The 27495-nt window shown below is 35.3% G+C and overlaps 1 protein-coding gene and 1 long non-coding RNA gene across 2 annotated transcripts in view; one reads left to right on the top strand and one right to left on the bottom strand.

The window, feature by feature from the left end:
• LOC107957228 (probable acyl-activating enzyme 16, chloroplastic) overlaps positions 1-25998 on the top strand; it is a 29180-nt gene extending 3182 nt beyond the window's left edge. The window contains exons 2-18 of the mRNA XM_016892685.2: positions 10152-10343; positions 10556-10670; positions 11565-11652; positions 12369-12580; positions 12844-12962; positions 13086-13235; positions 13418-13485; positions 14849-14954; positions 15957-16115; positions 16586-16639; positions 16725-16805; positions 21783-21920; positions 23014-23173; positions 25160-25239; positions 25371-25516; positions 25654-25711; positions 25794-25998. Of these exons, the coding sequence (XP_016748174.1) occupies positions 10152-10343; positions 10556-10670; positions 11565-11652; positions 12369-12580; positions 12844-12962; positions 13086-13235; positions 13418-13485; positions 14849-14954; positions 15957-16115; positions 16586-16639; positions 16725-16805; positions 21783-21920; positions 23014-23173; positions 25160-25239; positions 25371-25516; positions 25654-25711; positions 25794-25886 (2019 nt within the window). The 3' untranslated portion in view covers positions 25887-25998. The remainder of the gene's footprint in view (positions 1-10151; positions 10344-10555; positions 10671-11564; positions 11653-12368; positions 12581-12843; positions 12963-13085; positions 13236-13417; positions 13486-14848; positions 14955-15956; positions 16116-16585; positions 16640-16724; positions 16806-21782; positions 21921-23013; positions 23174-25159; positions 25240-25370; positions 25517-25653; positions 25712-25793) is intronic.
• On the bottom strand, positions 3189-8161 carry LOC121228945 (uncharacterized). Its single transcript, XR_005926415.1, has 2 exons — positions 3736-8161; positions 3189-3446 (listed from the first exon to the last, which is right to left on the bottom strand). It is a non-coding gene; the product is annotated as an uncharacterized lncRNA (long non-coding RNA).
• Positions 25999-27495: the final 1497 nt, after the last annotated feature.

The raw sequence follows: 27495 nt of genomic DNA, 5'->3' as shown, positions 1-27495 counted from the left end.
TTTTTCCTTCACCAAAACTTCTCAATATCTATGCTCCAACTTTAGGAGGAATGTTACAGATTGTATATAAGTTGATTTGTTGGGATTAGATGGGCTGATTAGATAGTTGATATGTAGGTTAAATAATAGGAATTAAAGTGCTGGTTTATTGTAATTTATATAGGGTATTTTACTTCATATTATAAGATTTCTATAATGCTACATATACCCTTACTATTGATAAATAAAATACAAAAAATTCATTCTTTTCTTCTGAAATTTACAATATTTTTCACCCACATTGTGGGTGTGCTGTAATCTAATAATTTCTTTAAACAAATTTATAATCCTATTGTGCATTGTTTAGATAATTGTTTTTATCCTTGCAAAATGTAAAACGTTATTGGTTTCCTTGTATGTTCAAGACTCCCTTTATTAAGAATTTCCATTTCAACCCGTTATTCTAGGAAAGATAATAGGACAATCCCATAAAGTTAGGAATCTTAATAAATTAGGAAAGCAACTATTTAGGAATAAATTAATGACTTATTCTATATTTCTTAGAAAATTAAATAATAAAGCCTAATCTACCAGATTACAGCCATTGAGTAATTTCTACTAATTCGGCTCCTTTCTACACTCCTCCTCAAGCTAGGGTGTATATGTTTTACAATCCCATCTTGGAGTTGAATTCATCGAAGCTGACTCTTGGAAGAGCTTGGTGAGAAAGTTGCAGTTGAATAGGGGTATAACTTAGTTAGAGTGTTACATTGTTGATCTTTTCTGAAATGAAATATCTGTCAATTTCCACATGTTTGGTCTTGTTGTGGTGTACTGGATTTTTAGCAATGCTCATGGCGAATTGACTGTCACTGTATATTTTTATTTGGTCCTTAAAATCGACTTTCAATTCCCTTAGTAATCTCTAAATCCACATTCCTTCGCAAATGCCCAAAGCAAGAGCACTATATTCTGGCTTTGCACTACTTCTTGACACCACAGGCAGCTTTTTGCTTCCCCATGTAACAAGATTGCCCCAAACAAAGGTGTAGTAACCACTTGTGGATCTTATTTCAGTCAATTCTCCAGCCCAACTTGCGTTGGTGTAAACCTTTACTCACGAATTTCACTCTTTTTGAAGAGTAAACCGTGACCTGGTGTCATCTTTAAGTATCTGAGAATCTGATTCACAACTTCTAAATGTTCCTCACGCGTATTATTCATGTGCTGGCTAACAACACTTACTAAGAATGCAATGTCTGGCCTTGTGTATGAGAGATAGATCAGCTTGCCCACTAGTCTTTGATACTGCCCTTTATCCACTGGTATACTCTCATTTTTCCTTAACTTTAGGTTAGGGTCCATAGGCGTCTCTGTAGGTTGCACCCAAGCATGCCTAGGAAATATTTGAGAGTGCTAAGATCTTTAATTTCAAACTCTGTAGCAAGTAATCTTTTGAGTTTGATAATTTCCTTTGAGTCATCTCTAGTTAGAATGATGTCGTTGACGTTGACAATGAGAATAACAATTCTACCTTTTGATGAGGATTCCACAAATAAGGAATGATCTGCCTGGCATTTATTGTATCCATTTGTGACTACTGTTTTGGAAAACCTGTCAAACCAGACTCGAGGTGATTGTTTTAGCCCATACAATGACTTCTTTAGCTTGCACACTTGATGGCTGTTTGAGGAGGTTTCTAAACCTAGAGGTATTTCCATGTAAACGTCGTCTTCAAGATCTCTGTTCAAAAAGGAATTTTTGATGTCTAGTTGGTACAAGGGCCAATCTTTATCTACTGCTAGTGACAACAGTACTCGAATCGTGTTTACCTCGGCAACAGATGCAAAGGTTTGCTGATAATCGGTATCATATGACTGAGTAAAGCCGTTTGTCACCAGCCTGGCTTTAAACCTCTTGATACTTCCATATGCTTTATACTTAACTGTAAATATCCACTTGTAACCCAGTGGCTTCTTCCCTTGAGGTAACTTTGTAAGAGTTTAGTTTCTATTTAGAGCTCTGATTTCTTTCTCGATAGCCTTCTTCCATGTTGGATTTTTCAAAGCTTCTTGAATTGAATTTGGTATTTGTATACTGTCAATAACTGAAATATATGAATCCATACCCGTGTGAAATTCTGAAGCAAGAGGCTCCGGTTCAAGTTCTTGACCATCTCTGATTTGAGTGTCGTTCTCTAGATTTTCAGCAGGTCATCTCCTCTCAGAATAGACACGAAGTTCCTTATGATTTACACCAAGTTGTGGTTGAGTGGACTCATGGAACTGAGACTCGGATGGTGTGTTGTTTGGACTTGATGTGGAATTGGGATTCGAATTTTGAAGACTCAGAAGAAATAAGATATTTGAGAGCTTGAAAGAGGGTAAGGATGCTAGATTGACACTTTGGGGTGAAATATACACGGATTGCTTGAAGAATGTCCCAAAGCTGAAATTCACTCAAGTTCTCCCCCTAAATTTCAGATTTGGAAAAATAGGATTGGTGTTCAAAAAAAGTGACATCCATGGAATTGTACATCTTTCGAGTAAGATGTGAGTAACACTTGTACCCTTTTTTATTAGAAGAATATCCTAGGAAAATGAATTTTATTGATTTGGGATCAAGTTTGATTCGATGTTGTTGGTGTACGTGAACAAATGTTGAACAACCAAAGACTCTAAGTGGAAGATCAAAAGAAAAGGATTTAGCATGAGGGAAGACTTGTAGGAGGACTTCACGTGGTCTCTAAAATTGTAGCACTCGACTAGGAATTCTATTGATGAGATAGGTGACAGTAAGGATGGTTTCACCCCAGAAGTGTTGAAGTACATGATTAGTAAACATGAGTGATCTAGCTAGCTAAAGTAAGTGTTTATTTTTTCTCTCACCTATTCCATTTTGTTGAGGGGTGTCAACACAAGAACTCACATGAATAATTCCTTATGTTATGAAATGAATACCCAAGGCTGATGTAAAATACTCCCTGCCATTATCGGTATTAAGAATCTAAATTTTGCTTTTGAACTGGGTGTGAATCATGGAATAAAAAGACTTGTAAGTGATTCTAGTATGATCATCTATGAAAGATTTCCTCATTAATATTTTTCACTCGTGAGGGTTCCCAAATGTCACTATGAATTATAGAGAATGGATGTGAAGGCTTATATTGAATGCTAGGAGAGGTTTTGCAAGTTGACATTTTCACAATGAAAAAACTTTGAATTTTTATTGATGAATAAATGAGGAAGCAATTTTTCAAGGTATACAAAATTTGGGTGACCAAAGCGGGAGTGCCATAACATGACTTGATTCTCATTTGAAACAGAAACATAATTAGAGAAAGAGTTGGAAACAGACTCAGAAACACAACTTGAATAAACTTGTCCATATAGTGGAGAGTTCCTTTGGAGCAGGTAGAGACCACCACACATTTCAACACTACCAATCACGTTCCCCGAATTCGTTGCCTGAATTTCACAAAGATTTGGATAAAATTTAGTTACACAGTTTAAGTCACGATTGAGTTTACTAATAGAAATCAGATTGCAAACTAATTTTGGAACATAAAGGACAGACGAGAGAAGATTGCCACTTTTGAGATTGATCCATCTGCTATTTGTACTGTAAAGGTGTTTGAATATGGACTGAACTTGTGGAAGACATTGATATCTTCGGTCATGTGATCCGAAGCTTCAAAATCAACTATCCAATGTCTTAATTTTCTAGTTGCTACAATATGAGCAGAAGAAAATGTACCTTGATGTATTTGATGATATTGGTTGAGAAATTTTCATAGTTTTGGCTGAGGAATTTTGCTTGGGTTTGGAATTGACTTCTGAGGAGGAGATGGTTTGTGTATCCATGCCGAATTAGGGTTTAGAGTCTAGCTCTGATGTCATGAGAAATTTTGGTGAAGTAAAAAATTCTTATTCTATCAAGGAAATACAACCTAATGCTTATATTAGGATGACTGACATTTCAATCCATTATTTTAGGAAAGATAATAGGACAATCTCACAAAACTAGAAATCTTAACAAACTAGGAAAGCAACTAATTAGGAATCAATTAATGACTGATTCTATATTTCTTAGGAAACTGAATAATAAATCCTAATTTACTAGATTACATTCTATGAGTTGTTTCCTAATATAGACAAACTAATTCGGCTCCTTCCTACTTGTATTAATCATGCCTAACTTGTTGCATATATAATCAATCTGGACCCTGTTAAAAGCTTTTGTGACTATATCACCTAAGTGTTCTCCAATTTTCACATAACCTGTAGTAATCAAACCCTGTTGAATCTTTTCACTAATGAAATGACAATCAATCTTAATATGTTTCGTTCGTTCATGAGACTGGATTGGAAGCAATATAAACTGCAGCTTGATTATCACACCATAGCTTTGCAGGTACTGAGACCTTAATTCCTACTTCTTTGAGGAGCTAATATACCCACATGACTTCACACACAGACTTGGCTATAGCTCTGTATTCAGCTTCTGCATCCGATCGTGATACTACGTTCTGTTTCTTACTCTTCTATGAAATCAAATTTCCCCCAACAAACACACAATATCCTAAAGTAGATCTCCTATCTTCCTTACATCCTGCCCAATCAGAATCTGAAAAACATTAGATCCTAGTATGACCATGATTTTCATATAGGATTCCACGTTCAGGAGCACCTTTTAAATAACTTGTTCTACCGCCTTCCAATAATCAACAGTTGGTGATGACATATATTGACTCAGCACACTCACCGAATAAGCAATATCAGGATGCATCACAGTAAGATAATTCAACTTTCCAATAAGTCTTCTGTACCTCTCAAGATTTGCAAATAATTCACCTTCTTTGGTTAATTGTAAATTAGGAACCATTGAAGTACTACATGGTTTAGCATCCAATTTTCCCGACTCTGACAATAAATCGAGCACATACTTCCTTTGAGATGGGAAGATTCCTTTCTTACTCCTGCTAACTTCAACTCCCAAGAAATACTTTAACATCCCAAGTCTTTGGTATGAAATTGAGTATGAAGAAAGGGCTTCAGAGATGAAATTCCTCTAGAGTCGCTACTAGTGATTACAATATCATCCACATATACAACTAACAGTATAATGCCTCCATCAGACTGTCCATAGAAAACAGAATGATCTGACTTGCTCTTCTGCATCCCAAACTTCTCAACAGCCTTGTTAAAATTTTCAAACCAAGCCTGAATACATTATTTCAAGCCATATAGGGATTTTTGCAGACAACATACTTTCCCATACTCCCCCCCTAAGCAACAAAACCAGGTGGTTGCTTTGTATATATACCTCCTCCTGAAGATCACCATGAAGAAAGGCATTGTCTAATTGTTGCAGAGGCCAGTCAGAAGTTGTTGCAAAGGAGATAAATAACCTGACAGAAACAAGTTTAGCAACAGGAGAAAATGTATCATGATAGTCCACTCCATAAGCCTGAGCATATCCTTTAGCAACAAGTTTAGCTTTTCATTGAGAAATGGAGTCATCAGGATTAATTTTGACAGTAAATGCCCATTTACATCCTATAGCTTGTTTACCAACAGGTACGTTAACCAAAGTCCAGATACCATTGACATCTAGAGCATTCATTTCCTCAATCATAGCATTATGCCATCTAGGATGATCTAATGTCTCTTGAACAGTTTTAGGTACAGAAACATTATCTATGTAAGAACAGCACAAGAAGAGGAAGACAAATGATTGTAGGAAACAACTGAAGATATTAGAAATGTACATGTATATTTACCTTTTTCGAAGAGCAATAGGAAGATCAAGATCATTTGTGGTAGTCGGATCTGATGACGAAGATACTTGTTCATCAGGACATGATTCTAAAGACTTGAGAATCAAGTCAGAACTAAGTGGATGTGGGCGACACGAGTAGGTGTGTTTGATGGGAGGCTTAATTGGTGTAGAGGGAGGCGGACCCAAATTTGGTATGATATTATAGATTAACAAATCATCCTCTCCCTCACTCACAGTACTTGAAGAGTACTTGAAGATAATGGTGTTTGTTCCAAAAAAATAACATTTGCAGACACAAGATACTTACCAAGACTTGGACAATAACTACGATACTCTTTTTGTACATGGGAATATCCCCAAAACATACATTATAAGGACTAAGGTCAAGTTTTGTAACTTAAGGACGAACACCCCGAACAAAACAAGTATAACAGAGTAGCTTTGGTGCTATAAGAAACAATTGTTTATTTGGAAATAGAGCATGGAAAGGAGTATTACCAAACAAAACAGAGGAAGTCATATGATTAATTAGACAACAAGCAGTTGACACAACATCATCCCAGAAGCATTATGAACCTTCTTTGAAATAACAAAGCTCTAGAAGTTTCAAGAAGATGTTTATTCTTTCTCTCAGCAGCCCCATTTTAAGAAAGGTGTCAACACAAGAAGTCTGATGGAGAATACCCTGCTCAAGCATGTATTTTTGAAAATTTCCTTAAACATATTCTTTAGCATTATCGCTCCATAAAATTTGTACAGGTTTACCAAATTGGGTTTGAATTTCAGCACAAAAGGAAGAAAAATGAGAATAATTTTGAGCGATTTTTAATCAAATAAAGCAATGTCATTCTAAAATAATCATCAACAAATGTAGCAAAATATCTGAAACCAGTTTTAGAGGTAACTGAATAAGGGTCCCAAACATCAGAATGTACTAACTCACAGAGAGCAGTGACTCGCTTATTGACTCTAGAACTAGAACTAAGATGATGATGTTTAGCAAACTGACAAGACTAACACTCTAAAGAAGTAATGTTTGAAAACTGAGGACAAAGTTTCTTTAACATAGAAAGCGAAGGAGGACCCAATCGACAATGTTCTTCAAAAGGAGTGATTCTCCCAACACAGACTATAGACTCTGGTTTCTGGGTATCAAGAATGTAGAGACCATCAGACTCATGTCCCTTACCAGTAATCTTCTTTGTCATGAGATCCTGAAATAAACAATAATCAGGAAAAAATAAGACACAACAATTAAGGGCACGATTAAGTTTGCTACCAGAAATCAGATTAAAAGATAGTTGTGGTCGACTCAGAACAGATGATAAATGAAGAGATGATGTGGGATTAGTGGTTCCAGACCCAATGACACTGGATATTAAACCATCGGCTAAGGTAACAGGAGTGATAGATTTATGTGGCTGAAAGTTAGAAAGTAAACTGGGATTACCTGTCATGTGATCCGTAGCACCAGAATTAATGACCCATTTTGAAGAGGAGGAAACAGGACATGTATTGGGTTTACCTGACTCAAAAAGAGCAGTAATGTAACTGGATCACTGTTTTACAGTTTCTTGAAGCTGAGTCAATCTGGCATACTCATCTGCAGGTATTTTAACAGACTTTTCAGAGGTCTTAGAACTAGATGGCAAATGAGCAGATTGAGCTTTCTGATACTGCAACTTCCTACAATTCCGCTTGATATGACTTGGTTTATGACAGTAGTGACATACAATTTCTCCTTGCTCCTGTTTACGAATTTCGGCATTCTTATCGGAGTTGTAGGATCCCAAGCCCATGCTCTTATTGTTGTTACTAGTCTTGTATTGTTGTCCGCCCGTGTCAGATGGGGAACAAATTCTCTGTATGGAGGGCCCTTTGAAAAGCATCTTAAAGACTGGAATTTCTGAAAGGATTTGAGATTTGGCAGTCTCAAATTCAGACGGAAGACTGGCTAGAAAACTCATTAACAGCCATCTTCTCTCGCTGATTTTGTTGCACTCTACATCGGTACTGAAAGGAAGCAGCATATTGAGCTCTTCATATATTAAGTCCTAGTTCATTAATTGTTTCACTGTCTTACAATGAGTAACCAGACCAACCTCCTCACTATCAATAGAATTACGAATTTGTATATACAAACGAGTGTCTTCTCTTACCCAAGACAATCTAGAGTCATCCGTAGGTGGATCATCAGTCAGAATACCATCAATAGAAATACTGAGCAGATATAATTCAATAGTATGGTTCCAATCAAGAAAATTGGTTCCATTTAATTTATATTCCGTGAATTTTGAAACCACCAGAACTATATCAGAAACAATTTCAGTCTTTTTGTCAGACATAATTGCTAAAAAAAAATAAAAGATTACCCATAAGAGAACTAAACATATCGTAGCCAAGTCCCACACATATATCGATGTTGACCCAAAAACAAGTATGCAAATAGGGTTTAGAAACAGAGACGAGTCAAACATAGAACCGAACTGGCTCTGGTACCATGTATATTTCAGAAGAAAAGAATGAATTTTTGTATTTTATTCATCAATCGTAAGTGTATGTACAGCAGAATAGGAATCCTATAATAGGAAGTAAAATATCCTATATTAATTACAATAAATCAACCCTCTAATTCCTATTATTTAACTTACAAATCAGCCTACAAATCCTTACAAATCAGCCTACAAATCCCTACAAATCAGCCTATATACAGTCCGTAACAAATATAATTATGTAATAAATATATTTACTAAAAATTGATATAACTAGCAAATGGGGTTTCAATTGAATGATAAAATATAACTGTCGAAAATTGTAGACACTTAATCTTATTATGTGTTGTAATATTTATATTTTTCTATATAAAAGATATGAATTGACAAAAACACCTTTAAATAATATTGATATTTTTTATAGTAAGAGTATTTTTATCATTACTTTAACTGAGAAATCCAATGGTATGTTCTATGTGTATTAGAAGATATAAGGAGAACAAGTGAAACTTTATTGCAACTGAATTCCAAGTTGTATTTATAAGAACTTTCTTTTTCGTTCATCTAAACACAACTATCTATTTAGATGTCTTTTTCTATAGTCACTCCTACTAATAGAGATAACTACAATTATTGCTTATTAACCAAGAGACATAATTTTAATAATTAGGATACTTAATTTGTTACTTTTCCCCATTGAGTCAATTCTTTAAAAATTATAAATAGTTTGAAAATATTCCGAAAGGCATGACTATCCAAAAAGATAATGTTTGAATAATAATTATTTTGGTTAATAACTAAGAGAGATAAATTTTATGAACTACTCTTTTACTTGTAACTCTTGAATCCAAATTGGTTGTCAAGGTTGTGTATAAATTATTGATTGAAAAATGATTGTTTTAAGTTGGAAGAAAGTGGAATCGGAGGAAGAAAAATATATGTATGTATATGTCTCCTTCCATCAAAGCATAGATTTGCTTTGTCGCATCAATTAAATCCTAAAAATTGAAGTGCCAATAATCACAACTAGTCTCCATTAGATCAAAACCTGTCTAATTTGACAAAAAAATGGAGGGTTCATTTGGTGCTAATAAAAGAAATGATTAAAATATCTGAAATTTGTGTAATAGGGAAAAAAGTTCAATTGCATTAAAGTGTTTTAGCAAGTAAAATAGCCTAATATTGAGGATTGGATAATTTAAGATATGTTCCATTGAGGTTAGTTGGGGTTTGATTTTAATGGCAAAGTTGGTAATGCTGGACAACAACACCTCTCGATAACCTGCATTCTATTGTAAATGGTTTAATCCTATATTTCATTTTATGGCAACAGCTTTTGGACCGTGCAGTTGCACTGAAAATTCACTTGTAATGTGGCTTGCTTATTTTTTGCATCATTGCTATCAATAGGCCTGCTCCTCCTTGGCTTTATCTGGCCTAAACTTTTAACCGTTCAAGCTTCAATATTTTTATTTCCATGTAGCTCCCTGTAACATATATTACTAGCTTGAGCTTGGTAGCGTTATTCTCATTTTCAAAAGGTTGTTAAAGTGCTTCTTCACAAAGCTCTTAAAATTTCCTTTCCTTATGAAGCATTTTATACTTGTTTTATGTGTTGCTATGACTTTATTTTCTTGAAGTTCTTGTGTCTTGACACTTATTTCCGTTGTATAACTGGACCTAGGTATAGGGATGTGAGTCTCCAAAGACCCTCCAAATACATGGAAAGCATTCAGAAATTCATTATACTTATGTATGAAACATACCTGTATCTGACACTCAAACTGAAAGATACCTGTATCTGACTCTCAAACTCGTGTAACATAGCTTGTTCTAGTGGAGTTAGAGAAAGGATGTGTAGTCTCAACATCTAGCCATGTTTTTTTTTTCCTGTCCTAGACACAAGAGTTGCAGATTAGAAGGTGTTCGCCTTTACTAGAAAAGGCATCACTGCCAAGTAATTGTGCACCGCTCTCAGATGAATGGAAAGCAGTCCCAGACATTTGGAGGTCTTCAGCAGAGAAGTATGGCGATCGAGTAGCGTTGGTGGATCCATATCATGATCCACCCTCTACCTTGACATATAACCAGGTAAATTTTTGCTTCTATTCTTCTATAAGTTCTTACATAACTAATTAGAGTACACATTGAAGTAGAAAATGTAAAGCCCATTTATTAAATTAATATCTGAATACTTATTTCTTTCATAATTTCTTTGTATTTAATTATCCCAAATTGTATCTATATAGAACAAGTCATTATATCTTTTCACTTGCCTATTTTCAACTCCTTCCCTATTGCAGTTGGAGCAGGAAATATTGGACTTCACCGAAGGTTTAAGGGTTATTGGAGTAAAGCCAGAAGAGAAGTATGCACTTTTCGCTGATAATTCGTGCAGGTGGCTCGTTGCAGATCAAGGTGTGTATCGTTTTTAATTTTCCATTAACTTTCTGTTAACATTTCATTGCTAGTTTAAAATACATATATATTCTTGTTATGGATTTCTATTTTATAGGTTTATCTGGGAGTTGGGCTTTTTGGATAGACTCCTCTATTTTCTTTGAACCAGAGGCACTTAGTTCTGTTTCTCTAGAACTAATAACGGATGAATATATTATGTTCTATATAAACAAATATAAACAAGAAAGACCAGAAAGGCACAAAGATTGGGAGAAAAGTTGAATAACTTCCTCTTGAATTGATTACTTAAAACATGAGCACTTTGATTCTAGTCAATAACTATGCACAACTTTTAAAGCTCATGCAGCCATGTTTACATGCATTCTCTCTATAGTAAGAACTAGTTATGTATCTTCTATTTCATTTCTAGATGCGCCACTTCCAACTCATTGAAAACCCAATTCACTTGTTCACCTGATTTTAAACTCTTATCTATTTTAGAACCGGATGACTTATGGTTGAGCCTTATTGCCACATTTTATTCAGTTTTCTCTGGCATACTTGTTTCATACTGAAATACTGAGTTCGCGTACGAGTTGTTGAAACATTTTTTTTTTGAACTTCCATGCTTTAGATTATAACCATTGATGGCGTTCGTCTGGTTTTATGACTTCACTTTTTCTTGTTGGCAGTAAAGGTTGCCCCTGTAGACAGCAGGCCTCTTCCTTTTTAAGCCTAGAAACTTACTGTGTTTTTATTGTGAAAGTAGTGAGGTTATTCATTATTATATCTTTAAATTGATATAATATTAGTATCTGATGTAGGAGCACTTTATCTTTACTCCGTTACAGCCTTATTAGTTGTTGAATTTATGAAAATCTGAAATAATTTTGGTGCTTTATTTTGGCCTAGGTATAATGGCAACTGGAGCTATTAATGTTGTCAGAGGGTCAAGATCAGCTGTGGAAGAGCTTTTACATATATACAATCATTCAGAAAGGTTTGGAAAATAAGTGCTTTTGTAATATACTTCGATTTTTCTTTTCTGGTTTTTTTTTTTTTTTTGTTTCAAAAATAAAAGATTTTTCATGTTTGAAATTGACTCTAGTTTTGTACCTTTTTAAGCAAAAGATGTCCTGAAATAATGTATGCGATGTCTTTGTATACTTGCTATTGTTGTTTATTGGTGCATTTGAGTATCGATTTGCACTTTAGTTTACATCAGCATGCATGTCTCCAAGCTATGTTACTTGGATTCAGGTGTGTGTGTCATTTACAAGTATTTGCTTGTCACGAGTATGGTCATTTTTTTTCTTAGTTTTTCCATGGTTTTAGAGGGTCCTTGGAAGTCTTATCTCTATATCCAATTGTCAGGCACAAGTGTTGTACATGGATATTTTAAGAACAATTAAGAGTGAAACAACATAGGCTCCTTGGGTTTTCCTCCTGTGGGATTTACCCCTTCATCAAGCATAATTAATTTTAATGATTAGTAATATTATCTACTGCTAAATTGATAGTTCAAAAATATTGATAATTGTTGTTCACAATGTATAGAAAACATGGAAACTCACATGAACCTCATGTCTTGGGGTCAGCCCAAGTTCTTAATTTCTGAGATATAAATGCTTCTTCAGGTTTCATTATCAGGGCTATGCTGCCTTCCTTGTGATTAGTAGTACAGAAATTGCTGATTTTATGTTATTGTACTGGCAGTGTTGGGCTTGTTATTGACAATCCAGAATTTTTCAATCGTCTTGCTGGCAAATTTTGTTCCAATGCAAGGATGAGATTTATTGTTCTACTTTGGGGGGAGAAATCACGCTTGGCCAAAAATGAAACACTTGGTGTACCTGTATTCAGTTACAAGGAGATCGTGAAGTTAGGAAGAGAATACCGTGCTGCCCTTATCGATTCTCTTGATGCTAGTAAGTTTGACTACATTTTCTTGCAGAACCAAATTCTCTTTTTGTGATTACCTGCCATATTGCTTTGACTCTACATTTTATTTTTTCTGAAATTTCATTGAGTCCTAAATAGCCTCTTCATACATGATGATACCGGAGTGGTTGTTTGCATGTTGCTTTTTATTTAACCATGCACCTTGTACAACTTCTCTAAATCATATGGTGTTACTACGAGTTCCCATTTCCTTGATAGAATAATAGGAGTTTGATAAATTTGATTTCAGGAAAAGGTTACAGATATGAAGTGATTGGCTCAGATGATATTGCTACCCTTGTATATACAAGTGGAACCACTGGTAACCCGAAAGGCGTTATGCTTTCACATAAAAACTTATTGCACCAGGTAACTTCTTAATACTGATTCAAGTATTTTAGTTTTCAAGAGTTTCATAAAATAGTGTGAAGTAATGTCTTGCTTAACTTAATCTACTGTGTAATATTGTTTGTTGTGTGTTTCATTTTCCAGATAGAAAATTTGGGGGTTCTCGGACCTGCTAAAGCGGGGGATAGATTTCTAAGTATGCTTCCTACTTGGCACACATATGAGCGGGCTTGTGAGTATTTCATATTTACGCGTGGAATTGAGCAAGTATATACAACTGTGAGAACTTTGAAGGTATTGTTTATTTTAGGTTTACATTCTTTAAATTTATATAGAATAAATTGATAAATATAAACCACTTTGACTTATCCAGAACCATGTTCACTGGTACATTCAACGATTCTCTTCTTTGCTTAATTGTTAGTTTATACTGATTTAAATATGTTGATTATGTATATCTTTATTTTGTTTTGTAGGATGATTTGAGAAATTATAAGCCAGATTACATGATTTCAGTACCTTTAGTGTATGAAACACTCTATAGGTATGCCCTTTACTTGGGGACATCGATGACCTTAATTAATTAGCTTTGTTGGAATGTTTATCTTTGCAACAACTATATATTACTATTATATTTGTCTGTGCAGGAAATTGAGTTCTCTTTAATAAACAAATAGAAAAAAAAAAAAGTTAATGACCTTAATTAATTAGCTTCGTTGGAATGTTTATCTTTGCAACAACTATATATTACTATTATATTTGTCTGTGCAGGAAATTGCGTTCTCTTTAATAAACAAAAAGAAAAAAAAGTTAATTGTTTATGTTGCATTGCATCCATATGTCCTGTAATTTTATGTGTTCCATCAGTTTTCGGTCATGTTGCATTCCTAATGAATATTATAAACTATATTGTGGTATAATCGTTTTGTGGAATTTGTATAGTCAGATCAAAACTTCCAAGTAATCACCCGTAAAAAAAAGCTAACATGGAGAGAAAAATGTGAGGTAGATGGTTTTAATTGGTGGGATCATTGATGATGTTGTGGGAAGGATTCATGAAATAATTTTTCCAGAAGAATGGGATCTTAAATAGGGGTGCAAATGAGTCGAGCCGAGCTGAAGTTTTTAAAAGCTCGATCTTGAGCTCAACTTCAACTTTGAAGATTAAAGCACTGCTTGAGTTTGATTGAGTTTCATTTTTCAAAAACTTGAGTTGAATTCAAGATAAAGATCGAACTGCTCAAGCTCACTTGATTTGGCTTGTTTACCTAGTACAAAATGAGCTTGATTCCCATGCTCAACTTCAAACTTACTCATTTGTGCTCGAGCTTGAGTTCAAATTGAAAATTTTCAATATTAACTAAAAATAAAAGGTTCGATTAGGCTCACAAATCACTCAAGTTGAACATTTGGGTATTGAAGTTCAACTTGCTTGATAGCTCAAGCTTGAGCTCAACTTGACTACGACTGATTTGAGTTTTTTTTGTTTTTTCTTCTTTTTGCCAAATTCGAGTAAGGCTATCAAGCTTGAGTTCAACTTGACTATGACTGAATTGATTTGAGTTTTACTTGTAGCCAAATCCAAGTGACTTATGGGCACATGTATCTGGTTTTTACCCCTAATATTGATGTTCACTTTTTATGTACGAGAGTTACACGTTTGTAATTTTAGATTAATTCTAGATGGTTGAGCCATGTATGATTAGTTGATTAAAGACTTTACTTACTCTGATGAATCAAAATAATTTTCTTTTGTGATAAATGTTCTCTCTCTCATTCTGTATGTTGGATTGATCTTCATGTTTGAATTATCCAAATCTATGATAGATCTCTGGTTAAACTTATTGTGTAGGGAAACTATTTGATTCTAAATGCTGCTTTTAAAATATTTTTGGATTACCTTGCAGTGGAATTCAAAAGCAGATATCTTCAAGCCCCAATGCCATTAAATTAATAGTATTTTCATTCATAAGGATCAGCTTGGCATACACGGAGTTGAAGAGAATTTATGAGGTGATGGCAATTTTTGTGAAACTAAAGTTGAATTCTGCGGATTCCTTGATAATGCTTTATGTTCTTATGCACTCTCCCATGGCTTAACTTCATTCTTTAATGCCCTAAAACTTGAGATAAATGGGGATTAGATGCCAGTTTAACCTGATACCCATATTTCTTTTATAGATATAATGCTTAAAGTTCAACTAGACTTTCTTAAACTTAACTTACGACTCGTTTCTGGCAAGACCACATAACTTCATTTCTAGTGAAATTGTTTAAGCAATTGGGCCTTTATATAAATTGTTAAAATTCTATTAAATGTACATTCAGGGTTAAACATGGTTCTACTTATTAGGGAATTCGATTGACAATAGGGTTATATTGATAACGCTTTCTGCAGAATATGGTGACTAGTCTCGCAGCCTGTAGAACCGACCAAACTGAATAAAGCAAATTAAAAACTATCATCCTGTGTTGCTTTAATTTTCTTTTTTCTTGAAGCATCCGTGTTCAACACATTCCCGGACGTGGGTATAACATATGACCCTCCAAATACATGAAAAGGTTATGTTACTTGGACTTGGGTGTAAGTGTTGGACATAGGCATCTGACTTCAGTATTTTTAGTTTTTTCTAGGATTGCATGTATTTGGAGGACTCTTGGAGGACCATATCTCGATGCCCATGTCCGAGCATGTGTTTGGAGATGAATTCAGACACAGTAGTTATTTAGGCAAAATGAAAGGTTGGGTTAATATAGTGAAAAACTTAACAAAAAAAAAAGTCAAATATACCCATATAAGATGCGTGCCTCTAGTCACACCCACTTGAGTCCAAGTAACATATCTATAATCTATTTGCCCCATGCTTTGGATGTCACACGTACCGAGTGTTGGTGCACTCATATGGTCCTTTGACTGTATTTTTCGCTACAAACTATCAAACTGGATGAATTCTAATGTTTGTTAGTCAGTTGTTTCAACTCAGTTTTGCCCTTTGATTTTTATTTGATCAACAGGGACTATGCCTAACAAGAAATCCGGAGGAACCTTCACATATTGTATCCATGTTCGACTACTTATGGTCTAAAACTATTGCTACAATATTGTGGCCATTGCATGTCTTAGCAACAAAGTTTGTCTATAAAAAAATCAGCTCTGCTATCGGGATACAAAAGGTTTGATCTATTAGCTACATAAATTTGTTATTGAAAATTTTTCTTTCAGCTTTAGAGTGAACTCTATTTATCAACCAATAAAACCTGTATGTATTGTCTATGTTTTGCCACTCTTTCATTTTTCTTTTCTTGAAGTACTTGGGTTTGACACTTGTGTTTGACATATCACTGGACATTGTTTGGGGATATTACCCAGCCCTTCAACTATATGGAAAAACATATGCAAAATTAAACATATCAGTGTTGCTTACGTACCCTTATTTGACACTCACACCCGTGTCATATAACGTAGTGTCTTGCAATTGAAAAAAAAAGAAACGTTTCAAAGGAGAAAAAGAAGAGGAACCCATATTATATATTTCCTTTTATGTGCAAAGATCCTTGTTGGTATGTTCCTTTTATTTTTCTTTGTTTAGCATTTCTAGTATTTCTGTTCTGGGTTTTATTAATTATTTTCAATCATCCTCTAGACTGCCAAAAGCGGAGGTGGAAGTTTGCCAACGCATATTGAAAAGTTTTATGAGGTTAGATGTTAATATGTTTTTAGTTTTCAAATAAAAAGGTTACTAGTCAATTTATCTCTTATTTTATGGAGGCTCGTACGTGCAGGCAATTGGTCTGGAAGTGCAGAATGGATATGGCTTAACAGAAACATCCCCTTGCATTGCTGGTCGACGACCCTATTATAATGTAAGACAGCTCTAGGTATTTCTATTATAATATTTAACTGTAACTATTCTCTTTCTTCCATGCTACCTCTGATAGAACATGTGATATCTCCTAAACAATGTGAATAAATTCGTAAAAAGAGAACTAATAGTTATTTATCGGTAATCTTTGTTGTTCCTACTCTTATTTTTTCTTGAAGTACACATGTCTAACTCTTAGACAGACTTGGATACATAACATTCCAAATACATGGAAAAGCTTAAAAAAATTGAACACATGTACATTGGATACATATCCGTATATAAGGCTTGCACCTGACTCCAAGTAACTAGCTAAAAATCTATTTTTTTAAATACAGGATATTGGGGAAAAATGTGTTTGAGATCATTTGAAAAGTAAACATGTATGCTGGTACTATCTTTTCTTGCTAAGTTCCTTAATAGGATCAACGGAAAGGATCTATGTATGTGCTTTGGTATTAAAGTCTTAGTTGAGTGGCCTGGACCCTTTTTGTTTCTTTTTTTTGGTAAAGTGGATTTTAAAGAGGTAGCCTTAATTTTTTTCCGGAACCCAGAATTGCTGGAATTCTTTATTATGTTCAAACGAATGGTGGCAAAATCAGCTCATAAAATCATCAAAATGGTGACTGCATGTGTCACGGGCCGCAGTTCAAAGCCCGTGACCATCACACCAAATGCATCTGATGGAGGTCTATTATGTAGATGAGGATCATTTGGCCCGCAAGAACTGGACTGATTCAGTAACCTGTTGGAGAAGCCTGTCAGATTGAAGCTTGATTGGCCCGATAATAAAGATATAGCAACTTAGGCTATTTTGGTAACTAATCTTAGAAGATTGATAGAATCATATCTTATAAAGATTAGATTTGATATGACATATCTTGTAATTCCTTAAAATCAAGGGATATAGTTAATCTCGTCTGTCAATGTAAATGTATCTTGACCATCGATTTTGGAGAGTTCAACTATAGATAGAGAGCCTCCCCCTCATTTGTACTCACTCCATTCATTGTTTCATGATTTTTTGTGAATAAGAGAATATTAAGAGCATTTACTCAAACACCTTATTTGCGCTCTTTTTGTTGTTCTTTGTAAGCTTTTTTTGGCATAAATCGCTTCCGATCTACAAATTGATGCCTTGGAGGAGTTCTTAAAGAATCCTCACTTGAGTAAAGGTTGACTTAGGCGAGTTTGGACGAACGGATCGCCTAAGACCTCACGGATCGCAAGGTGAAAGATCTAGCCCTGTGACAAGTGGTATCCGAGCTATTGGTTAGAAGGCGCCATTAGGATGTCGAAAGAAGAGTTCGAACAAATGTGGGCCAGAAAGTCTTTGAGGGAGATGTTGTTGGTTGTTAAGGAACGCGTGAGAAAACTTGAGGTGTCCATGGAGGACGCGAAAGAGTTAGACAATGTGCTTGAGGAAAGCATAGATGACTTGAGGGAGTAGTCCAAGGGCCTTGTGACCGTGTGTCTCACTTCCCAGATGGATAGCGTGCAAGAGTTGCCAGATTTCCAAAGGAAGAAGCTGACGGAGAGGAACGATACCCTCAAAGCCATGGTGAAGGCTTTGAAGGAGGAAACAATAGCCACGACGATGGCTTTGAGCACAAGAATAGAGGAGCTCGAGGGAGAGCTGACCTTGTGTCGAGCAGTCGTGGGGAAAGGAGTGTCAAGTGTAGTGCTTAATTACAAAGATGTCCCGAAGCCGAAAGTTTGTGGGGACAAGGTCTGCATGCGATGTGGACAATTTCTTTTGGAGGATGGAAAACTACTTTCGTGCCAAAGGCATTGCGGTTGATGTGGTTAAGGTAAATACCACTTCAATGTTTCTTATTGATATTGCACTTTTATGGTGGCGAGGCAGGACCACAGATAAAAGTCAAGGTGAGATTGGGACGTGGCAAGAGTTCCAATGTGAGTTGAAGAGGCAATTTTACCTAAAGTTTGCCGAGGAAGAAGCTCGAGCAAAGTTACCAGGGATAACGCAACCGGGCACAGTGGGAAAGTATGTTCGAGAGTTCAAAGAACTCATGCTCCAAGTTTCAGATGTGACCGAGAAAGAAACATTTCTTGCTTTTCAGAATGGATTGAAGCTGAGGGTCAAATATGAGGTAGAACAAAGAGGTGTCCAAAAGCTGTCGGAAGCCATGACGGTAGCGGAATCCGTGGTTAAGCTTAGTCTAGGGAAAGACAACTTGGGTCTTCTAAGTTCGAGGAAAAGGGCGTATGTGAAAAGGATCATAAGGAAGATGTTGATGGCAATGGCAACGGCGACAATGGTGGTAATGGGAAACCACGAGTTGGGAAGAAGAAACCCAACAGGAAAAGGATCAACTTGAAATGCTTTCGCTATGACGGTGCACACATGTTGAAGAAATGTTCGAAGAAATCCACACTTAAGAAGAAGCCGGTGGTTAAGGCATTGGTACTTGGTTCGAGCGCAAGGGGTGTCGAAGCTAAGGAGGACGAAAATGAGAGGAAGTTAGTGGAGTGCTTCTTATGTAACGGTCCGCATAGGCTGCGGAAGTGTCCTAAGAAGTCCGTCATCGAAGGGGATGATGGAGCAGACAAGGAGCCCAATAAGCTTGGTTCGAGCAATGGAAAAGTCGAAGCCAAGAGGGCAAAGAGAAGAAAAAAGAAGCGAGTAAAGTGCTTATTGTGCTATGGTCCGCACGAGTTGCGGAAATATCCAAAGCAAGCTGTAGTCAAAGGAAAGACAACGTCTGAGCTTGATGAGTCATCGGAATGGCTTCCACCCAAGGAAGAGGTGAGTTTGTCATTGAACTTAGAGGAAAAAGTTGTGATGAAAATAGTGAAGTTGGGACCAATGAGGCTCAAGTTAACTGAAGCGTCGGAGTTGGCTGAGTCATCGACAAGGCTTCCATTTATAGGAGAGGTGGGTGATGCATTAGACTTCAAGGGTAAAGAAGTGATGCAAGTAGGGCAGTTGACTAGAGTAAATGCAATGAGTAGGACGGTTCGAGTTAAGAAGCGATGTAAGCCGAAGCAAAAGTCCCGAGGGAAGGGAAAAGCTAAGGTGTCGAGACGAGACCGAGGCAAATCAAGTCAGTGCCATTCGAAAGTCGCAACGAGGGCGTTGCGAGAATGGGTGGGGAAGAATGTCACAGGCTGCAATTCAAAACCAGTGACCATCGCACCAAATGCTCCGATGAAAGATGGGGATCATCTGGCCCGCAAGAACTGGCCAGATTAGGTAATTTGTTGGAGAAGCCTGTCAGATTGAAGCCTGATTGGCCCGATAATGAAGATATGACAACTTAGACTATTTTGGTAACTAATCCTAGAAGATTGATAGAATTATATCTTATAAAAATTAGATTAGATTTGATATGGCATATCTTGTAAATCCTTAAAATCAAGAGATATAGTTAATCTCGTCCGTCGATGTAAATGTATCTTGATCGTCGGTTTTGGGGGAGCTCAACTATAAATAGAGAGCTTCCCCATTATTTGTACTCACTCCATTCATTGTTTCATTTTTCTTTGTGAATAAGAGAATATCGAGAGCATTTACTTAAACACCTTGTATGCGCTCTTTCTATTGTTCTTTGTAAGCTTCTTTTGGCATAGATCGTTTCCGCTCTACAAATTGGTGCCTTGGAGGAGTTCTTAAGGAATCCTCACTTTAGTAAAGGCTAACTTAGGCGAGTTTGGACGAGCAAATTACCTAAGGACGCACGGATCGCGTGGCGAAAGATCTAGCCCCATGACACATGCATGTACTTCAGATTTTTGATAATTCTTTACCTCACTTAGATGAAAATGCATGGGACTATTCTTTTATATATACATTATTTATGTTGCACTGCCTTTCCTTTTTCTCGGGATATCTGTGTCCCACATTTGTCAAATACGACATTGGAGGTATGACCTCTAAAAACCCTCCAAATACACTGAATAACTCCGAAAATAGTCAACATGCCAGTATTGGGCACATATGGTGTCTAATGCTCAAACTCGCATCTGAGTAACTTGGCGTTTTATCCAACAAAGAATTTGATCAGATTGATATTCTTGAAATAGGTTAAAATCTAGATTTTGCGGGTGCAACCACTATGAAGTTTGTTGGCCTAGCAATAACCGTCTAGGTGTTGGTAAAACCGTGTTAAAGACATGCTTGCTAAAAATTGAAGTAATGAGAGGCTCATGAGATGACTTCACTTGATTTATTGATAGAAGAAACCTCTATTTATAGAGGTAAAGATAGTTACATAAAAATTTAAATTACTAATTTATTTGAATATTGCATTATTACGCCTTGTAAGATTGATGATTGGTAGAGCAACAATCTTGGATTGACAATGACATTAAAAAACACGAACAATTGGTGTAAAAAAGGTGCATTTTCCAATTGAGGATGTTGTAATGACAAACTCTTTTGAGTTACGGCAGTGTAAAACTGAATCCAAGATGTGGCCCTCAACTGACTACTAAGATAATTAGGCGTGAATCTCACCACTTTGAACTAAGAAATAGAAGTCGATGATTGACTAGTATTAATGAAAACTGATTGGTTGGCTTTGGTGAATAAGAGTTGACGCTATTTCAGCTGAAACATAAATAGTTGGACTTATATAAAGATCTAAGAATATGCTTGTTTGAGCGAAAGGGTTAAAAAAAAAAACAGGACATATAGAGCAAGATCGAAAACCATGTCCTTAGACAAAAATGAGAGACTTATGAAATGACTCCACTTGATTTATTTATAGAAATTTCTACTTATAGAGGTAAAGATAATTACATAAAAATTAAAATTATTAAATTATGAATGTTTTAAATCTAAGATATTAAGTGTATTTTATTGGGTTCACTGTCTTATTTTTACGACGTTTTCTTTTTACCCTTTTTTCATCTTTTTTCAATCTTATTCGGTTCTTTTCTTTGGTCTAAATTGTGCTGACCTTAAGAAAGAGTGTCCTATCATATGACGATCTCTCATGTTTGACTTTTGAAGGTTCTTGGTTCTGTTGGGCATCCAATTCCACTCACAGAATTCAAAGTTGTAGATTCCGAAACTGGTGAAATCCTCCCACTTGGCTCCAAGGGCATTATAAAGGTCAGGGGACCGCCAGTGATGAAAGGTTATTATAAGGTAGTACTATATTGAAATATGCTTATTGAAAATGTTGTCAAATGTTCATATATTGTGCATTTCTTACAACATGTAGCCTGAGCTATTAACCTTTAATTATTTATTTTTATAAAGAGAAGGAGCATTACATAAAGAAACTTTAGGCATATAAGAAATTAGTGAAATAAAAATGGGATTAATTATATTTTGCGCACCCGATGTATACTTGAATGTTTGATGCCAAAAGTTTAAAAAATCGCAATAAGATATGCAAACTTTTCTTCTGTTAAATAGCTTGCACCTAAGGATAACTTCATTAGTCAAACAGGTGATGTGGCAAAAAACTGGGGATAGCAATGTTCGACATACTTGTCTAACTTCTATTGACTGTTCTTTTTGGCCTCATCACCCATTTGACTGAGTTAGCGAGTTCTACAATCTGCTAAACAAAGTGAAGTCCTCGATTACAAATTTGGCTTCTTTAGGCACCAAATGTGTATTAACCCATAAGATGTTTAGAATTGGTCCTGTTTGTAGCAAATGCCTTGTGTCATAAGTTATGCTTTTGGAATTTGTACAGCAGTAGAATTTTCACTATTGCGAGTGCTAGGGTGGCCGGTGACTTAACCAAGAAACTGAATCTGCAAGGTTTTAGGCTTGGACTATTTCCAGGTTGTGTTTAAGGGTTCAATGTTGGTGAAGAAAAACACGTATAATTTCTATTTTGCATTTAGGAAACACCAATATTGTCTCAAAGAAAAAATATTTACATCAACAAGTTGTTGGGTGCAATGGTAAGATACATTGTACTCCCAAGGGGAGGATGCAAGTTCAAACTTTAGAGACGACTTTGTTGAGAAAAGTAGCCATGAACCACAAATATGAATTGTAAAATGGACATAAAAAATATAAAACAAAAAATATTTGCTTTATTTGTTGCGTTGGACCACTTTTGTTAGTTTAAGATGGAATAATTATGAGAGCATAAGACTTCTATTCCTCACTTCTTGGGATTCCGGAATAAACTTTCATTGTTGACGAGTGTCATGCTACATGCAATTGATCAGTTATTGTGGCATCTCAAATGACATATTCTGGTTGTTGTTTGAATTAGAATCCATTGGCTACGAGGCAAGCCCTAGACGAAGATGGTTGGTTAAATACTGGTGATATAGGTTGGATTGCTCCTCATCATTCGGTAGGGCGAAGTCGTCGATGTGGAGGTGTGATAGTTTTCGAAGGACGTGCCAAGGACACTATTGTTCTTTCTTCTGGTATATTTTAAACCCTGCGTAACTCCTATAACCTACATGGTGCAATCTTTATACCAGTAACTGAAAACAATCATCCCTTTTAGCTTTGAGTTGGCCAATTAGGTCCTTTATTGCGTGTGGTTTTATATTATCTCAGTTACGAATATCAGGGGATTACATTATTTCTTAGGAGACTTAATAGAATTTTTGAGGGGCTAAAATACAATATGACCATATGTTAATTTATAATTTAAACAATTTACAATTTAGGAGTGTAATCTAGTTGAGTCGAGCCCGAATAATGTCAAGTTCGAGCTCAACTGAAAATTCGGAACTCGGTACTCGGTTCGAGCTCGATCAAACATTTATTTTTAAGCTCAAGATATAATCGAGCTACTCAAGCTCGATTAGACTTGCTTACCTTGAGTTCGGGCTGGGCTCAATAATTAAGCTTAAGGTAATAATATATATTAAGAGTAATAACATAATTTAATAATATAAAAATATGAAAAATTCGATAAGGCTCGCAAACCAGTCGAGTCAAGTATAACTAAGTTTGAATTCGGTTTCAATTGATAGCTTGAGCTCGAGCTCAGCTTGATAATTACCAAATCGAGTTAGAATATTTTTTGAGTCGAATTTGAGTTGTTTGCGAGCACTAGTATCTCATTTACATCAATAAGTTGCATAATAACTTTTTCATTTTGGAAGGGCAGGCAAGAAATTCGCTACTGAATGTTTTAGTTGTCAGCCTTCTCACTATTTTTTTAATTGTGGGTCCACATTTATCTCTTTACTGTATAACTATAGTTTTCACTTGCTTAAAAAAAAAGAAACTACATAGTTGGTCACCTAACTTATCTAACTTTTCATTTTAGACATCAGAAATAAAAAGTTTGCAATATGGGCACTGCCGTTACATACTTTCATCGTTCTACTCACCTGCCGTTAATTTGTAATTACATACTCATTTTAATCACATAACTTTAGTAAGTTTTTTATTTGGGTCACTCATTTCATCTTTTTAATTTTCTTTATTTTTTTCATTATTTAAGAATTAATTTTAGTTTTTCAAATAAAAGAGAAAAATCTGGGGTTTTTAGGGAAAAACCTAAGTTTTTACATGTAATTGTGTTACTGGTGAAGATTTTAAGCTTCATGTAAGCATATGAATGAATCAATTTCTTGTAAAAACTTCCAAGTTTTATTTAAGAAAAAAAATTCTAAAAGGGAAAATGAGTAACTAAAATGAAAATTATTAAAATTGGGTAACTAAAATGAATGTATATAATGATAACTTAACGGAAGATGCCTAAAATTGTAGAAGTATGCAACAGCAGTAATTAAAATGATAAAAATATGTATCGATAGTGCTCATGTTGTAAACTTTTTATTTTTGGTGTTCAAAATGAAAATTTATGATAGTTGAATGACCAATTGTGTGATTTACCCAAAAAAACTGTAGTTGCCAATTGCAACTTGGACAGAGTTATGTCTCATAGTTTACTTAGGGACTCAAATCTGATTCCGACTTTCTATCTTTGATATGACTATAATAATACAAAATTCTAATTCGAATTTGGCGTTGTCAATATTCGTCCATAAAAGTCACCTAGGCTCAGATCATTTGGTGATAAAAGTCACTTTGTCTCGGATCATTTGGTTGGACTACAATGTTTTTGGTTGAGGTCTGTGTCACTTGGACTTGGGTGTGAGTTGTTTGACCTTTTGTTTGTTTTCGCCTTTTTGAGGGTCTTCGAAGAACTATATCCCACATCCATGGTCATGTGTTGGACCCAAAATAAATAAATGGAGACTACAGGTTTAAGTGATGCTGCTTTATCTTTCTCCCGGTAGTCGGAAAAGAAAAACTATTGTTGAAGTTTACTAAGTTGAATTTTGATGTTGCAACCGTACTTTGAAGTCTTTTTTTTTCTAAACTCCATTAAGCATTCACTTATCATGCTTTCCATTATTAACCAAAACAACCTTCTTTGGAGAAAATAGGTGAAAATATTGAACCTTTAGAGATTGAAGAAGCTGCCTTAAGGAGTCCTCTTATTCAACAGATCGTTGTAATCGGCCAGGCAAGTTGGACACCCTCTTTTCACGGAATTGCTTGTGGCTGTTGCACATAAGTTCTTTACTTACGCATGTATCGTTTCCATCTTTTGATTTGATTTTTAACTTTTCATTGTTGATTGACATCTTCCTCCAGGATCAACGACGCCTTGGCGCTATCATTGTCCCAAACAAAGATGAAGCACTCCTGGCAGCAAAAGAGGCATCTATTGTAGATGCAGATGCCGTCGATCTTAGCAAGGACAAAATTACAAGCATGCTATATGAAGAATTGAGGAAGTGGTAATTATTCATTTGCAATTTAAGGGTCTCTTCTGGTTTTCTCTTTTCTTTCATCATGTTGCAGTACCTAAAGCAGTTTGAAGAGTCGATTAGAGTTCGAGTGGTAGGCTGTTATCTGACTATTGTCTTTTATGCAGGACCTCCGAGTGTTCATTTCAAATTGGACCAATTCTTGTTGTGGATGAACCTTTTACGGTAAGACTCAATGCTGCCATATCTGATCATTGATCTCGCATACTTTATGTTGGACTTATGTATACCTTTTTCTGATTTGTAGATCGAGAGTGGCTTATTGACCCCAACCATGAAAATCCGAAGAGACCGAGTTGTGGCTCAATACAAGGAGGAAATAGCCAATCTCTACAAGTAGGTTCCCTTTGAAAAAAACATGACTAAGACTATCATAATGTCCAAAACTGCAATAAGACTAGTCATGTAAGTTATTCTCAACAAAGTTGTATGAAAATGTACATTTTTATCTATTTCCAATTGTTAGGATCTTGTTGTTGTGGTGTTTTTTTGGATTGAAATTCCCTCTACGGTTCTCCTAAATTTGGGTATTTAATCAATTGATCACTCTCAACAAAAATCAGTGTAATTTAATTTCTATCAATTTTGAACATGAACAACTAAGGATAATTAGTAAAAGTGTAATTTCATCAATTGTAAATAAATTTGATTAGTATGACAACAAATTTAGTCTTTGATGTTTATATGTTTTTCCGTAAATATTATGGGGTAATTTATTAAATTGGGACCAAATTGACACAATATGGCAGGTGGCAGAATATGAATTTTGAGAGCTAAATTTGTTATTATACTAAAAAAAATGTACAATTGATGAATTATATTAATGTTGTGAGTAATTGCTTTTAGTTTCTTATTTTTGAAGTTGGCAAGGATTAAATTGCTCTGGTTTTGTTGAGAGGATCAATTTATTCAATATCGAAATTAAAAAGGGACTAGAAAGGTGTTTGGGGTGAAGGACAAGATACATTAAGACAAACAAAGGCTATAATCTCAATAAGAATGGAACAACATGTTGACAATCGATTTTGTCACAATTCAAGCATGACATATTTGGGTTGACTGTAATCACTTAACATGATAAGGGAACCAACTTTGAAGGGGTGTAAAACAATAAGAAAACTTAGGATTCCCCAAACTAAATTGGATGATCAGTACGTCCTTAAAAAGACACGCATAAGCAAGATTAATACTTGTACATAACAAGATAAGATTTTTTTACAATTTTCATAAGGAAATACTTATTAAATAAAGGAAAACAACACAAAACAAGTAAGGTATAAAGCAACCTAGGTCCAAATCTACATGTGAAATCAATTAGTATTCTAAAATAATTTAAAAACAGAAAAAGATTAAAAGTTGACAAAGAGCTACTATTTAAATATCTATAGACAACTCGCTTTCTAAGAAAAAGAACTTGGAGACACTGGTGCTTGTCAACCATAGCCTATGAAGACAACAAAGGTGCCACACTAATAGATTTGCAAACTGAGATGAGCGAAAGCACATGGAATGAAAAAGAAGAAAAGCATGGAGATCAAACCCTTCACAATCTCTTACATGTCATGCTTACAATCATCTCAGATATTTCATGCTTCTTTAGTTGTGAAAAAGTTGGTTATCAAAGTTGGAAATATACTGTTTAGAAAATGGTTTTGCTGCAAAGCGAGAAGTTAACTTTTTTTTTCTAAAATTGAGCTTTTGTGTTATTTATAATGATACCCTTTACCAAATTCAGTACTTGTGTTTTGAGTTAGGCAAATTAGTCATTTCTAGGCTTTTTACTAACACGATATTCTTTGCTATTCTTAAAACTTTGGTTTGCTTAAAGAGTTGGCTTCAATCACACAAATCAATAAACACCATGAAAACTCTTTGATAGGAGTAAGATCTCCTTCGAAATACACGTATATGCTTAACTATTTGCTAGTGTCTTGGTCTTGGATTCGCCT

The sequence above is a fragment of the Gossypium hirsutum genome, chromosome A05 (assembly GCF_007990345.1).
Source record: "Gossypium hirsutum isolate 1008001.06 chromosome A05, Gossypium_hirsutum_v2.1, whole genome shotgun sequence".
In the NCBI taxonomy this organism is placed as follows: Eukaryota; Viridiplantae; Streptophyta; class Magnoliopsida; order Malvales; family Malvaceae; genus Gossypium; species Gossypium hirsutum.
The sequence above is the reverse complement of the archived record's forward strand: the minus strand, read 5'-3'. Positions and strand labels throughout refer to the sequence as shown.